The sequence below is a fragment of the Polyergus mexicanus genome, unplaced genomic scaffold (genome assembly GCF_030449975.1).
Source record: "Polyergus mexicanus isolate NDT 795.1 unplaced genomic scaffold, iyPolMexi1.0 SCAF_4, whole genome shotgun sequence".
NCBI classification, from domain to species: domain Eukaryota; kingdom Metazoa; phylum Arthropoda; class Insecta; order Hymenoptera; family Formicidae; genus Polyergus; species Polyergus mexicanus.
This window is the reverse complement of record NW_027223324.1, coordinates 7,581,590-7,598,759: the sequence shown is the minus strand read 5'-3', so window position 1 is coordinate 7,598,759 and position 17,170 is coordinate 7,581,590. Positions and strand designations below refer to the sequence as shown.

The window sequence follows — 17,170 nt, the reverse complement described above, 5'->3', positions numbered from 1 at the left end:
CTTATGGGCCTAATTTTTTATTATTTTTTTCATATGTTAAGGATATTATATCGATAAATATACATAAAGCATTATTGCATATATATTACATTGCTATGTTGCTGCAATATTATATTGCAATATTTCTGTAGGCGGACATTTTACTGTTGCTGCAATATCATAACAACGTTGCAGCAACATTTCGCAATGTTTCTGCAATGTTGCAATCTTGCAGAAAAATGTTGCTGCAATGTTATTGCAATCTTGCGGTGCTGTATGGGTATCTATATTATTAGGATAGGAGCTATTGTATAGCGATAATATACCAAGAATATTTCTGTAACATCTCTTGTAATATATTATTTCTTGTACTTTCAGCATATAATAAACTCATCATTAATAATATCTTGTTTATTTGTCGAATGTTATAAGTGTAGCCTGGAAGAAGCACGCTGTGTCCACGTGTTACAATATTTTATTGCTATATATGACGTATCTATTTGTAAATATCTCGTATTTAAGTTTCTTCCACGAATGCGAAAAAAAAGCCTATAAAAAGATGTTTATATAAAAATTGGATGGATCAGATACACCCAGAGTTAATAAATCTAAACATCTCGAGATTCATGAATTTGATTGCACGAACAGCGCGCTCTCTTTTAGATTTTTAAAATATGAAATTATATAATAATTAATTTATGTGTAATATTTAAAGTAAAAATTTATTTTGTAGAATTAAAATATTTAATTTTCATGAATTTTTGTATACGGTCGCTATAAAAATTTTATGATCTACAAGACAAATATTTTAACGGATAAATAATTAATTATCAATTTTATGTTTTGAAAGGCTAAAAGCTTTTTTGATGACAAATTCATGAATCTCGAAATGTATTATTAAATTTATTAACTCTCTCTCTCTCTCTCTCTCTCTCTTTCTCTTTTGACATATCTAGTCCACTTAATTTTCTTCTTAATAAGACCAAATGCAAATATTTGTTTATTATGCTCCTGTAGCATTTATACAACATGGCAATAAAAAGATATATTTACGCTGTCATTATTTTTATACATAAATCAAATTTATTAAAAGAATTTCGTTTAATTCTTTGCGATCTTGACTTCTAATAAAAATTGTGAATTCTATTGAATTCTTGATGTGTATAATAAAGCACTGAGGAAACATAAATTTTATAAATAAACATATATAAATATCTTGCAATTTTCAGATCGGGAAAAATACGAAAGATATTAAAATAAGTAATAAGCGAAAGCGATCAATTACAATCGAGAGAAGATAAATTAAGTTAATAGAAAGAAAAAAATTCAAATGTGATTGATAAATTCGCGTGCTCTGCTCGAGTCTGATCTAGAACGTAGGGTGCAATAGTTCAGAGATGCATGATGACTGATTGTCATGGCAACGATAAAATGGCAGTGTCCAGAGTCCAGAGTACGCACGAGTCGCACGTCAAGTGTAATATATGGGCGATTGTGTAATTCTGCGTCACAATAAGCAAGCTATATATATTTGGATTTATTCGTAATGTCGGAGTGCATCGAATCAAGCCGCAGTCATTCTAGCAGAGATGCATCGTGCGATATTAAACCGAGGCACGTGAGGCGCTTGAAATTCGGAAAATCGATCCTCAAGCTCGATGACGCGGAGCAGGTTAATTCCAATTCAAATTGCATCCTCGTGATTGATCAGAATGTGGCTCACATACCGTGCACGGGGAAGAGGGATTACGTGCGCATGTGGCTCGAGACTCAGGGGAACGACGTGATATCGAACGACGATCTGTCCCAATCATCCCCCGTTCTTGAGACATCGACCACTAAGACCTCTAAGAAATCGCCGATACTCGCTGGTAGCAGGAAGCGATCTAGGAAAAAGATTGGTATAAATAGATCCGCTACAGTGAAAAAGATGGACAATTCCCAGGAGAACGCAGGGCACTCCGCAGATTGTAGGCTGCAATCTAAACTAGATGAGAAGAACGAAAATCAACAGGAAGATTTAAGCGAGACCGATTGCACACCACCTTGCGTAGAGAAGGTTGCTGACGAGATATCTCCTGTTCTTAATATACATTATAAGGAAAAGCGAAGAAAATTACAGCATGAACCAGAGGATGGCATTTTTCCAAAATGTTTGCAATTACACAATGATAAAGTCACAAGTACAAATATAAATCCAGTAATAGAGCTTGATAATAATCATAGTATTCTGAGAGAGATATCTTTGGATTGTGATAAGTTGAAAGAGAATGTTAAGACAGTTCCCTTCTTAAGTGAAGCAAAAGAAAGTTCAATAGAATGTAGACAGATATTTCTATCACTGACACACGATAGATTGAACTTTGAAGACAGTTCAAGTAATAATACTGATAAGAAAATTCCAAACATAGAAATAGATACAAGCGATGATAGTAAAGATGATGAATATAATGAACTTTCCAATACACAAAGCAGTAGCAACAATAATCTGAGCAATTTCATAGAGGAGGCTGATACACAAGAAACTGCAAAGATATCTCAACTTTCGATACCAAATGAATCCTTGATTCCTTCAAGACAATCATTTACATTCTTACATTTAACTGCCAATGACTTGGATAAAACTTATTGTTCAGAAGCTGAAACGATACATGATCAAAGTACACCACTGTCTGCAAAGATCTCTCAGATACCATCTTTTAAAACGACCCAAAAGACAGATAATAAGTCGATTCAAACCGATGCTATTATTAGCACTATAACTACTCCATCGAAGAAGTCTCCAGACAAAAGTATATATGTGCATCTTCTAGATTCTGGAAAAAAACGTCGCAGATCTAAAAAGTGAGTATATAGAGAACATGCAGTTTATACAATAAACACGATTTTTATTATTATTGCATTCTTATTTCAGAGGAAGCATGGTTGCAAAACTGCAATCTTTGATTAATGCGCAAGTATCCAGTATTCGTATATGGCGTCACCAAATGAATAAGGAGCACAATGCTGCATCAACACGGTTCATCAGCGTATTTGTACGTAACTGTACAAAGCAATTTGGCAATCAATTTCTGGAAGGCACCCTGATCGAAGATTCTTTTAATCTCTTGCAACATGATATAGAAATTGAAGAAGCAGAATCGCATAATGTTCAAGCACAAACAAAGAAACTTTTGCATAGAAGTATAACAATTATGCTAGTCTGTGATATTGTCGGTACATTAAAAATGATGTCGGAACTAGTAATAAATGTCTATCCACCTTGGAACATTTTAGATAAATTTAATCTTACTTTAGAAGCAACATACATAAGTATAAAGGAAAATTGCGAAGTACCTGATATTATTAGAAATAAGGACAATTCGCATAAACGTAAGAAACGAATTGTCAAAGAATTTAATTGCCCTTGTATAGAAGAAGGAAGAGAATTACCATTCTGCGCGAGAAAACCTAGCAGCGATAAACCTGATGTGATGCAACAAATATTTGATTTCTGATGCTATATTTCTTATATATTTGGAAAAGTATACGTTATATATCGAAGAGAGTTCCGGTATTTATAGAGCACAGTTAAGATGTTATAATAACTGTTTATATTTCTTAAACATATGGCTGCTGTTATCTATAACTTTAAATAGCCATATACGTGATAATTTTGTTATACGATTATTATAGAGTTCCTCTATTTCTTAATGATATATGAAATGCAGTTGCAGTTTATTCATGTAGATAACTGTTTGAATCAAATGTGTATTTTGTATATCTTGTAATATTTTTATAGTATATTAAAGAATGACACGAGATTATTTTTATAATATTTGTAATATTACTATGATGTAATATGAATTGACTATCTTCTTTCATATGTTCTTTTTTTAATACTGATCTGCGAAAAATAACATATTCACAAAATAAATTTATGTATTTAAGAATACGTTGTAAAATGTTATGAAATAAAATATTTTTGAACTGTTATTAATTCACAACAGATAAAGTCGATAGTTGCAATCTCTTCGACTTTAGTTGGCTTCTTCTCACCAGAGATGTCTCTGATTTTGTATGATTCTCCTTTTGTGTTTTCCCCTTCGTGGAAAGCTGTTTGGTTATTATCAATTAGAGGTTTAAAAATTTATTGTTTTTAACGTTTTAATATAATTTACATAATTTTTATCGTGAGTAGATGAATAAAATTAACAACTTACTGCTGTCTATCATAAAAGTGAGTAATAAATTATATTTCTGTGAAATATTGTTATTGTCGATGTGTCAAATGACTTAACATACTTAAATACGTCGAATTACTAATACGTAGTTTAAATTTAATCTACAAATATCTCGAGTGTTGACGAGACATTTGTTTTAGAAAAGTAATTGAAATTTCTACAGACAATAAGCATGATTATTTTAATCTTTGTTGCTACTAGTCTAACCAAACTTTCGTACAGTTCTAGAATAATGTCGATAGCTCAGGATCGCCCTGAATTGTATGAAGAAGTTAAGCTCTATAAAAATGCTCGGGAGAGAGAGAAGCACGACAATCAAGCAGATTTGTATGCTGTTGTAAATACGTTGCAACATTTGGAAAAGGCTTACATCAGAGATTGCGTGACGCCAAAGGAATACACAGCGGCATGCAGCAAATTATTAGTGCAATACAGAGCAGCATTTAAACAGGTCAATATACAAAATGTGAAGCGAGAGTTGAAGTATACCCTTGGATTTCTTAATATGTGTATATAATATTTATAAATATATCTTTTTACAAGAAAATTGATTGTAATACAAATTTCATATTTTATTATAGGTACAAAGCGATCAATTTCCAACAATTGATTCTTTTACCAGAGCATTCCGATTAGATTGTCCAGCTGCACTCGAGAGAATCAAAGAGGACAGACCAATCACGATAAAAGATGACAAAGGCAATACCTCCAAATGCATCGCAGACATTGTTTCATTGTTTATCACGCTTATGGATAAACTACGATTGGAAATCAAAGCCATGGATCAATTACATCCAGATCTAAGAGATCTCATGGACACCATGAACCGTCTTAGTATACTACCAAGCGATTTTGACGGTAAAGAAAAAGTTGCAGAATGGTTACAGACTCTTGACAATATGTCCGCCTCGGATGAATTATCCGATACTCAGGTCAGACAATTGATATTTGATCTTGAGACATCCTATAATGCTTTCAATAAGATACTTCATAATTCTTAATTCTTTGAACAGTTTTTGGCAAATTAATGTAATATTATTTATAATATAAATCTTGATATGCATATTAATTATACACTTTAACATATTGAAATATATTAAAGCTATTATATTATTTGTTTATACCGTTCAATATTATTAATTAATTTAATCACAACGTATTGATCAATGCATTAAGATTTTTATTATAGGTAGTATTACTTTATTCAAAAGTATAATATATCTGTAGTATTTATAATGAAATTGTTTTCTCGATAAGTGATGGCTTGTTGTCTCGCATCACTCATTTTGCATCGTTCCTTGAATTATATGCGGCTCGCGACATTTAAAAAATCCTTGCATACATTTTGTCGCTAAGTGGAATTAGATATATGTATATATACGAATATAATAGCTGCACAGAGAATGAACTATTTTATATGTAATTCTTTGTAAACAGTGAATTGTTAAGCAATGCTTGCGTTATGTATATTATCGATTAAGTTAATAAAAATGCATACAGTTTTAATAGTCGATAAAAAGATATAACATTTGTGAATGTATGTCCTTTCGAAAGCGACTGTCTGTTAAATTTGCTTCATTCAGTTCGAGAATGTTATTGTCTTTTATCTCGCGAGACCCGCGAAGAGCTTTTCATCAAGAGCCGAATCGGCAACCGTGTTTTATCAACCAAGATGCAGCTTTTCTAAACGCGCAATAATGACGTCACATTTAAAGCCGATATTTCGCTGGTTCTGTTTGCGGGAGGGATGGGATTGCGCGGGTGGGGAGGGGGGAGGGAGGAAGGGAGGATTGTTAATTCGCGCCGCTGTCCCTTTGATGTGCCAAGGGCAGACTTTTCCGAGTCGTGTATTTACGCGGGCACACCCGGTATGCAAATGGAGAGGGTGGTCCTTCGGCGGCACTCGCCGGCATGCCGAGCGTCAGAGTACAATAACGGGCTTAGCTATTGACTAAACTAAACTAAATTAAACTGAGCTAAACTAACAGCCAGGATGTATCCGCATTCGTATCCACATGCATGTGCATTCCCTATCCTGTCGCCCATGTACACGCGTACTTGTAAGTCAAAAATTTACATGCAATATAGGAATGCTATTGTTCGCTAGCGAAAAGTTTAGAGAGTTACGATATTTAGAAAAGAATATCTCTTAAAATTGATTTCGTCATTGTATGTATGGTCATCCAATAATTATATATATATGCGATCGGAGCAAGATTCTAGTGCGTATATCTGATTATTTTTCTCGACAAGCGTCTTCTAACTTTTAAATACGTATAAATGATTCGCAAAGATAGATATCACATTTCAATTAAAATTTCACAATTGAAACTCAATTCAATCATTTGTATTCATCTAAAAATTACGTGGGTAGAACTTTGAACTATCTTGTATATACGCACGCCTGCATTTTATGTTCGCCAAGCTGGCTCCGATACCCGAGTCGAGTTTCTTCGAAATAAATCGAGCCATATCTTTAAATATGTCACTTCGGATCCACTTTAAATCCGTTTTCCGTCCGGCTCGATTGCGGCTTATCAATGCCAACTCTAAGATCTCGGGTCATCTTCCAATCGGCGATCTGAGAATTTCTTCAATACGCTCCGAGAACGTTTTGAAGAAAACGGGAGATCTTCATCCAACTTCCAAGTAAGGATGATCCTTTCAAGGCAATTCTCGAGCTATTCCAGCGAGCTTGAACATTGCCAAGCCACTCTTTCGCGAAGAGAGATATATATCCTTCATCGTATACATCCTGGTGATAAAACATACACATGCGCGCACGTAGATATACACGTGTCATACGCACACTCGCACGCCGGCTTATCCGTCAATCTATTCGTTTACCTGACGGTGTTATTTCAATATAAATCACTCGGTCCCGGGCTAGAGCGAATATGCTTGCCTTTGACAGGGTGATTTTACCCTCTTTCACTTTTGCCTTCGTATAAAAATTCAGATTTCGCGGAGCGATTCGGCAGCTGTGGAAAATCAAAAATCGCGATATATAGATACGATCTCTCAGCTGTGCATCTGTCACTGTCTGCGCGCATGCATTCACGTGTACGATCGCAAAAATGGATTTATCATCGTTGTCGTCAGTTATCGCAGTGCATCTGAAAAACGCGTGTAATTATCGCGTGACTATGCATTCTGCAAGACTTTCGACAAAAAGAGATGACAATGGAGTTTGCATTTTCATCGAACCGTTTTTTCCATTATGGTATGCGAGTGTGTATGCGTGTGTATAACTATTATTAATTATTGTGTGAAGTTACCACTCGGACGAGCATATCTATTCGTCGCTATCAAGTTGCTAAAAGATGTAATTTTCCTTATATCTTATATTTTATTATATTTTTCTCCTCGAAAAGTATGAATCATGATAAAAGCATAAAGCGATATATTTCTAGCAATCGGGGTAAATATGGTACAGCATCGCACGTGTAACGTCGCACAAAAGTACTCGAAACACGCTCTCTTATACAGAGGAAAGAAAATCTTCAAGAGGGCTAGAATATACTTTTCATGCTATTCCATGTCGAATGACGGGGGCATTCAACACGGGATTATCTGCAGACGTCCGACGTTATCTGTAGAAAGCAGCACGCGCGCGTCTCTCTCTCTCTCTCTCTTCTGAACGACAATGATCTTGACAAAAGAGTGTACCGAGGAAAGCTTCTAGTTACGTGCATTCACTATGATGGGATCGTATTGTCGCTTGAATTACACGCTTCAAACACGAGCAATATTTGCTTAAGCGTTGACTATGTCGTGTTGTTGCATTCGAACAGAAGATAGAAGTTCTGTTATTCTATCTTCTTTTTTGCGAGATTTTTCTAGCGCAATAATACGATATAAATGTTCTCTTCATTTTTTATCTTTTTAGAGAAAAAAGAAAAAAATATAGACTTATCAGTTAGAGAAAGAAGTTGTTCTGAAACAACATAGATCTGACATCTATGAGAATTGACTTTCATTTTCAAATTTCGACCAACTTGGAATTAGAGTCTTTTCTATTTGTTGTAAGATTCTTCCGTTCATTGTAAGATTTTACAATATATATGACTTCAAATAATTTTGGAATATATTTTTTAAGTACAGTCAAAAAGATTTGATTTTTCATTTTGTTTACATTTTTGAGAAGCTTTATTCTCGATATATCTTTTATTCACAATAGAGGATAGCTTCTCTCTCAATCTTTTGACATTAAGGAAAAGTCGGCTTGATGTTTGGCTTTGAAAAAATCTGTAAATAAAAAGGCTTGTTGGTTTTCTCTTTGGTGGAATAGCCCAAATAATATGCATTAATACAACACCGATCGAGCATAAGATACGCACACGCGGCGCGCGTACGTGTCTCCCTTGGCTTCGTGTCGCTTGAAAGGCATATCACACATTGAGAGGACGTGAGTCGCTTTGAAAAATGTCCGATATGCCGGCGGAACGAAGAAAAAGAGATGGCACGTGAGAGGGCTGGAAGGGAAAGGCAATGCCGGGCTTCTTCTCGCACGCCGCCGATCGTCCACGATGGCAATGGTGCACCTGGGTTCTCTCAAATATGCGGCTAGCAATGTATGTGTGCACCTATGTATATGTATATATATATATCAGGGTTGGGAAAGTTACTTTATAAAAGTAACTCGTTACCGTTACCGTTATTTTTTCTAAAAAGTAACTCGTTACCGTTACTCGTTACTAATTTTAAAAAGTAACTCGTTACCGTTACAGTTACTAAAAAGTAACGAGTCGTTACAATTTCCGTTACTTTTTTACAATACAAACTAATAAATTATTTTGCATAAGAAAAACTTTTAAAAAATTGTAAGCAAGATTTCATTCAAGGTTTATTACAAAATAAATGATTAAATTTTATCGAAATTCTTTATTAATTTTTAATAAAATTTGTTGCTCCATAGTATCATCATTTAAATGCCCTCTTTGTGGTGTTAATACAGAGCCACCGATGCTAAACATTCTTTCTACAGATGCACCGCTTGGTAGAGCTGTATTATATTTAATAAAAAGTTTTTTAAGTTTTGGATAGTCGTTTAACATTTCTATATTACAATTATTTGATTTTAAAAACCGTTGCAATTCTTCTTGTTCAGATTCATTTTGCACCGTTTTTTGCTCAAAAATGAAAAAATCATCGTGATCGTCAGATTTTCCAGCTTTTGAAGAATTTTCAGTTGATCGGATTCCCAATAAATCCTCCAAGTAATTTTCAGCACGTTTTCTTTTTTCTCCGGTTAACCAGTTTAACTTACATTTTGGATGTAAACATGCTGCTATTATTAATTCTTTTGTTTCAAATATTGTAAGAAATTTAAAATCAAATATAGTAAATTAAGCGACATTGTTTGTTTTATTGAAATTAATACTTTTGAATCAATAGTTTAAAATAAAATAATATTTTTCAATTAAATCCTTATTTAAAATTAAATAACATATGTATTAATCAAATTAATAAGTTACCTTTTATTTAAACCTTGCTGAATAGCTTCAACTAATGAATGGCAATCTATAAGGTCAGATTTATTGAAATTTTCTAATTTTCGTTGCAAGGTACTTAGAACTGGTAGTAAATGAGAGCTCTGCTTTTCCGAAAAGATAAAGCTCTCATTGGATATCGCGCGTCGCGTCATCGCACTGGTCTGCAAGAGCCATAAGTTGATCAATCGCATTCAAGCATTTTTACAACATAATAAGAATGCTAATTGGTCGATTTGCTTACGGCTTTACGGTTAAGATAAAAATTTTATCACGCACAATAGCAAGAATAATATCTTAAATAAATCAAAAAATTTGAAAAAAGTAACGATAAAAGTAACTGTTGTGTAAATTCGTTACTCGTTACCGAAAAATGTAACGAAGTTACTTTTTTCGTTACAAATAAAATTTGTAACGCCATTACCGTTACAGTTACCGAAAAAAAGTAACTGTAACGGTAACGGCGTTACAAGTAACGCGTTACTTCCCAACCCTGATATATATATATATATACATATGTATGTGTATCTGCGCGCGTGTATACCCGTTTCCCGAAAATTTTACGCGGCTAAGCCAAGATCGACGACGTAAGTGAAATTCTCGCTCTTTTGGTATCGCGATACCGGAATCTCGAAATTTCGGAAGGCTCCGTCCTGCAACTTCAAGGAGAGTAGCTCCGGAAAAGGGTATCTCGATCCCTTGAATTTTTTTCCACGGGTGTTCCACGATACGCTGCTCCGGTATCGATCCTCACCATCTATACGGAACGCAGGTATGTATACGCGCGATTGGTTCGCTCCTCGCAAATTTTACATCGTTCGGATAAGCAACAACGTTCGGAAAGAACGTAAATGAAATTCTCTCGCCTTTGGTCTTTGACGGAATTTTCGAATCTGCGCTTTGACCTGAAAGAAAATTGACGAGAAGCAGCTTTCCGATTCGCAAAAACATTTCTCCGATTTTCCGCAAGACGATATCGATTCTCATGCATCTGCTGATTTGAATATATGCTTGATAACAGGATATATTTTTGTACTTTTCTGCGCGCTATTTCTCTCTTTTACATAATCTGCGAATAAATAAAGATCGAAATCGTATACATGAAATTTCAACATTTGCCCTTTCCTCGAAATCTGGAAATCTTATAATACATAATACATTACTTTTAAAACATTAATGCATTTTGCATTTTTACGAAACGTACATGTGATTGAAAAATAAATCTTTGTTTCTTTAACAATGTGATATAAGCATATTTCAATCAATATTTTTGGCACAACCACATATTTCAATTGCAATAGATGCTGTTATACGAGAAACGCTCGTTTTATATATTATACTTTATTGATGTTTAATTTTGAGATGTCGCTAGTAGATAAATTAAAGGAGTGTTTATATATGTACGACCCAACTGGCAATTTATTGTTCGATTGTCATCACAACGTTTTGACCATACGGTTTTGGTCCTTATCAAGTGAACTAAAATTATAATATTAAATAATGATAATCACGTTATAAAAATGAAATAAACAAATTTATGTACCTGCATTATAGTTAAAATTGAAAGAGAAAAAAGTCGCTATGTCATAATGACACACTGTGTCAACCTCTCTGTTTAAGATACCGAGAAAGACTAAACGATCTTTATTAATCTATCGTGTATGTTATTTAAATTCTCTGTATCCTTTTGAGAGTTAACAGTGTTGTCATATTTTTTAATAAAGAACATTTCAGCTATTTCTCTCTTTCTTACATGTTTTTCAGTATGCAGGATATCAGGCGTTGACCAATCGAAGTCATGATCAAATTCTAATTTGTGTTTACTAATTACAGAAAGATTACTAGCGTGCATTTTTATGTTATTAAAATGTTCCTTGACGCGGGTAGCTAAATGTCTTTTCGTTTGACCAATATATGAAGCACTACAGTTCTTGCAATTTATTTTATAAACAACTTCCGTTCTATTACTAATAGGCAGCACATCCTTACCACGTTTAATCAATGAGTTTAATTTTTTAGGTACATTGTAGACAACATTAAAACCCATATCTTTAAAAAACCGACCGATACTGTCACTCAAACCTTCAACAAAAGGTAATGCAATATAAGAGGGCTTGTCTACATTATTTTCCTCAGTACTCGGAGTAACATCTCTACTTTATCTTCATAAAGTATAATATATAAATTTTTTTTGACATCATTTGTCGTTAAGATATATTAAATGTAAACGCGAGAAGGAGTGTCAACTTTCCAGTTTTATCTATGGCAATTTCGCGTAATGGCACGGTAATAAAGAAATACCGAGTATCTCGGAGAACGCGAGAGTACAATATCAATATAAAGCTGCTATACCACGGGTAATGATCGAGATTACAGAAATGAGAAAGGTGCATACAGGCAAGGTGCGTTTGGGCAACGCGACGCTTTGATGAGCCCTCGAGGGACGCATTTGCGTGCTGCAGATGCAGTCTTGGAACGCCATACCGGCATAAAAAGAGAATAGAAGAGGCTGAACCAGTAGCAGCGAAAAATTATATACAAAAATTATATACATGTGTCGCACGTTGTACGTGTCGGCCGTTTTATATATGCGTGTACATAAGTGTGTAATACGTGGCAATTATCAAAATAACGTCGTTTCTCGCTCGTGGACGCTCCCAAGGGCAAAATGAGAGACGAGATTTTTATTTCTCTTGCAAAATATTTCCGAGAGATTGTATTTTAATTTCGCATAAAAAAATTTTGGACTTTCCGCGTATAATAATATGAAAGAAATATATCGGAAAAACTAAAACTCTCTCTCATATTAACAAGATTAGAGAAAAGATATATGTATGATCATTATGCTTTCGAGATAAATCGAGATAAATTATAAAAACATCTCCATTCTTATCAGAATAAATTCTTTCTGTCGCAGAGCAACATTACAGATATGATGCTCATTTGATTATTCTTTGAGAAATTTTCCTTTAAACGAAGCCAACTTGACGAAGCTCGTGGTTTATTCCTCTCGAATAAGATGACCATCGTAGAGAAGAAAAAACGCAATTTCGTAAAGTCGATCAAATGACGAAATTAGGCGTAGGAATCGAGGGATTTCCGCGCAATCTCGTTCTTCCTAGGGGACGAATGCGACTCTAACGGGGTCACCAGGGAGCTATTCCGTCGTGTGCCGCGGGGTACATCGCCGATCGTCGCAACGCACTGCCATTGGCTTTTAATGTCCAGCTGAGAGATTATTGATCCCTCGAGGGTGAGCTCGAAATCGAGATCGAAACTGCTGTTTCGGCGCGAGAATAGATTGAACATTAACGGGCGCGCAATATCGAATATACACGCACGAAGAGCTTCGAATCAATTGTTACGATAATGAGGAGAAGGCGGTGTGCAACTACATATGTCCCCTCATTCGCGATCTTGCCGAATATGAGTTGCGTGGCAGTTAGTATTTTGCAACGCCGATGGCCAACTTGCAGCGCAACTTGACGCACTCGATGTAACTTTGCATCGAACAAATAACACTGAGAACAAGTATAGAGGTAAGGCTCTATTCAATATCTATAAATATGAATGTAATAAATTTCGATGATTTTATAATTTATCTTAAAATTTATGAAGTTTGAAATATAATATTAGGTGTACAACTTTGCTTCCGCCGTTTTTTTCCGAAATTCGAGGCTTTATTGTAAAAAACTGGTTATACATTTTGAAATTGCTTGTTAAGTCACTCCCAATGATCGTGCCAATTCTTTTTGACTTTGACTCGAGTCTTCGTTAAGTAACGCCTCCAATTCTGCATCTTCGAAAACCTTTTCTCTTTCACCGCTATGCCGGTCTTCGACGTGAAAATCACCGTTCTCGAAGCGTTGAAACCACTCACGACACGTTCTTTCACTAATAGCGGCTTCACCATAAGTATTTGAGAGCATTCGATGAGCCTCAGTCGCAGATTTCTTCATATTGAAGCAGAAAATTAAAACCCCCCGTAGATGACGAGAATTTGGCTCATAAATTGACATTTTCAATCGAGAATAACTTTACGATGCAGACACAAATCGACTAATGTTTCTATGGGGTTATGTTGACAGATGCCCAAGTTTATCGCATGACGTCTATGATCTATTTATTTCGACCACTACTTACCGCTAAAGCCATCTATAGGAAAACGGCGGAAGCAAAGTTGTACACTTAATATATAAGAGACGATACGCGCGTCCATTTCTTTCTCTTTCTTGATCGATGAGATAATACATCTTTTTTATGAAAATTGTGCAATCTTGCCGACACGATAATGTTGCGTAAAAATTGTCGACACGCACTCGTTACGAGAAATGTAGCCGGATAATGCGCTGCGGCAAAATCTGCAGTATCGTCCTCCGCCTGCGCTGCTCCTTCATGCGGCAATCGAATTTCTGGATGCGCCCATGAACTTCGCCCTCGGGAATGCGGCGTTGCTCGACCAGAGAAATCCAATTGTTCGCCGTTGATTCCTTTGTAATCGGCCAACCTGCAGGTATCCGCCGGCGTCGGGTGTACAGGTAACATATTTAAAGGGAAAAATTTCATTCTGACCTCGTGCCACGCGATGCGTCCGTGCGGGTATAATCGGAAAGTGCGCGGTGAGCCTGCACGAAACAGCAAAAGGCCGGATTTAATGATGCGTTCTCGCAGAGATACAATAATGAGACGTACACGAGAGATGTAACAGCGGAATTGATAGCATTCGGCCATCCATCCATTCGGTCGTTTCAATAAAAATTTGCTCTCTGCCTCGGGTCATACTGTCGTGTTTCTAATATTGGAGAGATACACAAAGCTAAACGTGCGAATTAATTCGATACCATATGAAAAGAAACGGACGCAGATAGGAGAGAAAGATGAATGCAAGAAAATTCATCAAGCTCATTTTTGTCCCGTAGTGGATATCTATGCACTAATTTACTTACACATCATATTCTCCCTATAGCAAAAAATTGTAGAGTAATTTATCTTATTAATATAAGAATATACATATGATATTAAAAGACTTTCTTTTTTTTTAACATAGGAAATAATAATATTTGCAGAATGATTCATATATCTGCGGAAGTTGCGAGATAAAAATTATTCAAAAACAAAAAATTCTTCAAATAAAAGTTATTCAAATAAAGAGATGTTTATTATTATTTAATTAATACAAATATATATATATATATATATTACAAATCATATATAATAAATGTTCAAAATATTCGAGAATAGACGTTGCTAATAATTCTTTACATCGTATTTAATATAATATTTTCAAAATATATTCGACAAATAATAAAACATATTCTTCCTTTTTTTTTGTTTCTCTTCCTGTCTCCATGTTTTTTTCTTTCTGATAATATTTATATTATTATTTGTCACAACATATATCTATATATTTCTGACACTAATAAAAAATACTTTACAGCGTTGTAACTCGGCACATTTTCCTTGATAAAGTAAACCGTATCTCTTGATAAGTCTCCTTGAAATAATCACGTTATAAAATGTACATTTATAGCGTTTATGAAAATTATTATCAATTTTATCTTATATTTATTTTCAACTTTATTTTATGAATGTTGTAAAAAAGTCAAATGGTTTACGGAGAATATAAAATGTCCCTGTGTTTATTATGTCTAAAATATTTATTATACGAGTATTGTATTTATATTCTTGGCACGACTATTTTTTAGTGTAAGTTCTGAAATGATTACATTATAAAATATACATTATAAGAATTATTATCAATTCTTATCTTACATTATATTGTAAAGAAGCGGATGGATCACGAAGAGCATAAAATATTGTTATTTATTATATATCTATAATATTTATCATATAAATATCATATTTATTTCAAAACCACAATATAAAAATTTATGATAGAATTTTTTATTGCTTGGATAAACATTTTTTTACGCACAATTTCTTCTATAAAGCTGAACAGATCGAATACAATCTCCATCAGAACTTAAATCTTGCTTCACTAAATATTTCGAAGAAATAAATCATGAAAGCAAGCTTAGCTCTTGTACTCGTGCTCGTCTTGATTCTAGGAATTACTATTCCTAATGGAGTCACTGCTGCAGCTGTTCCTGCATCTCCTCTACAAGAAATAATAGATAAAGTTTCAGCCAATTTGAAATTGCAACTCGAAGCAGCAGCACCGAAAATCGAAGGAGTTCTATCGCAACTCAGAGAACGCTTCGCTGTCCTCACCGCTCTTTTAAAATGATTTTACAAAGTAAGTAAATTTTTTAATTAAAAAATAAAATATTTGTTGGAAATAATATATGAATATATAAATTAAAAAAATATATATGTATTTTATGAATTTTTTCGGAGCTTTGCCGAATGAAAGAGAATTAGCTAAACAATTTTTAGAGAGATTCTATTAAAATTTATAATAGTATAATAGTATAATAGTTTAATCCACATAAAACGTTAGCGCATTACGTGTGTCAGAAATATAAAATAAAAAATGTCTATATAAATTAGAAAAAAATTAACTATAGCAGATGATTCCATAGAAATTATAAGAAGAAATTTAATAAGTACATTTTAAAGTTGATGAAACATTTCCTGTCAATAATAGCGCGTGAAATCTTATTTTATATATGTATCTCTGATATAATTCGCGTAATTTCTTTTGCATAGAAATATTCTAGATAAATTTTATTTTATTTCATATTTGATAATACGGTGTTCGTTGTATTTTCTTTCAGAGATTTTAAACCTATAATGATGGCATAAAAATAAACATCCTGTCAACAATCATATACAATTAAATAGCGAAGATATTCCAGCAATGGCATTAAAAAAATCAATCTTAGCAATCTGAAGAAAACGAAAATATTTAAATATTTTTCTCAATATATAAAACATTATTTTTTATTTTTTTTCATAAATGGTCTTTATGTCAATAGAATATATTGTACACATCTATATGTAAATATGAAGAATAAATTGAAATAAATAATCTTAAGGAGAGAGAGAAATATCTTTTTTAACCTATAAAATTGAAATAATTCAGCAAAAAATATATTATAAACATACTTTATTTCTGCGATTTATATAGTAATAATAGTAATTATAATATTAAACTTGCTGATAATTCATAGTAATAACTTGACATGTTTTATATGCATTAGCATTTTCACGTAGAATATACAATATTAAATTTTTTTTCCTATTTACGTTTTAATACATATGTGAAAGCGCGCGCGCGCGCGCGCGCGCGTGTGTGTGTGTGTGTAAAGATAACTTTTGAGATTATCAAAAACGGTAGATTGCAAATAAATTTTCTTAAAAAGAAAGATATCAATTTATGAATATTAAATAAAAAATTGCAAGTAATGAATAATGACAATCTTTTTTTCTTGTAAAGGTATATATAATAGAAAAGACACGCACACAAAAATAAAATAAAATAATTAAAATAGCTGTAACATCAGAACACACTTC

General features: G+C 33.7%; 1 protein-coding gene and 1 long non-coding RNA gene across 3 annotated transcripts; both read left to right on the top strand.

The window, feature by feature from the left end:
- Positions 1-1,431: 1,431 nt before the first annotated feature.
- On the top strand, positions 1,432-5,710 carry Vps28 (vacuolar protein sorting 28). 2 transcript variants are annotated; one of them, XM_070294474.1, is made up of 4 exons: positions 1,432-2,823; positions 2,894-3,211; positions 4,431-4,653; positions 4,784-5,710. In XM_070294474.1, the coding sequence occupies exons 1-4, from the start codon at positions 1,526-1,528 to the stop codon at positions 5,201-5,203; spliced, it is 2,259 nt and encodes a 752-aa protein (XP_070150575.1). In that variant the 5' UTR covers positions 1,432-1,525; the 3' UTR covers positions 5,204-5,710. The 2 variants fall into 2 exon arrangements, with proteins under 2 accessions (XP_070150575.1, XP_070150574.1); XM_070294473.1 differs by lacking the exons at positions 1,432-2,823; positions 2,894-3,211 and adding an exon at positions 4,058-4,198 and having other exon boundaries at positions 4,425-4,653; positions 4,784-5,705.
- Positions 5,711-15,620: 9,910 nt separating this feature from the next.
- On the top strand, positions 15,621-16,694 carry LOC138932447 (uncharacterized). Its single transcript, XR_011446770.1, has 2 exons — positions 15,621-15,950; positions 16,432-16,694. It is a non-coding gene; the product is annotated as an uncharacterized lncRNA (long non-coding RNA).
- The last annotated feature ends 476 nt before the right edge of the window (positions 16,695-17,170 follow it).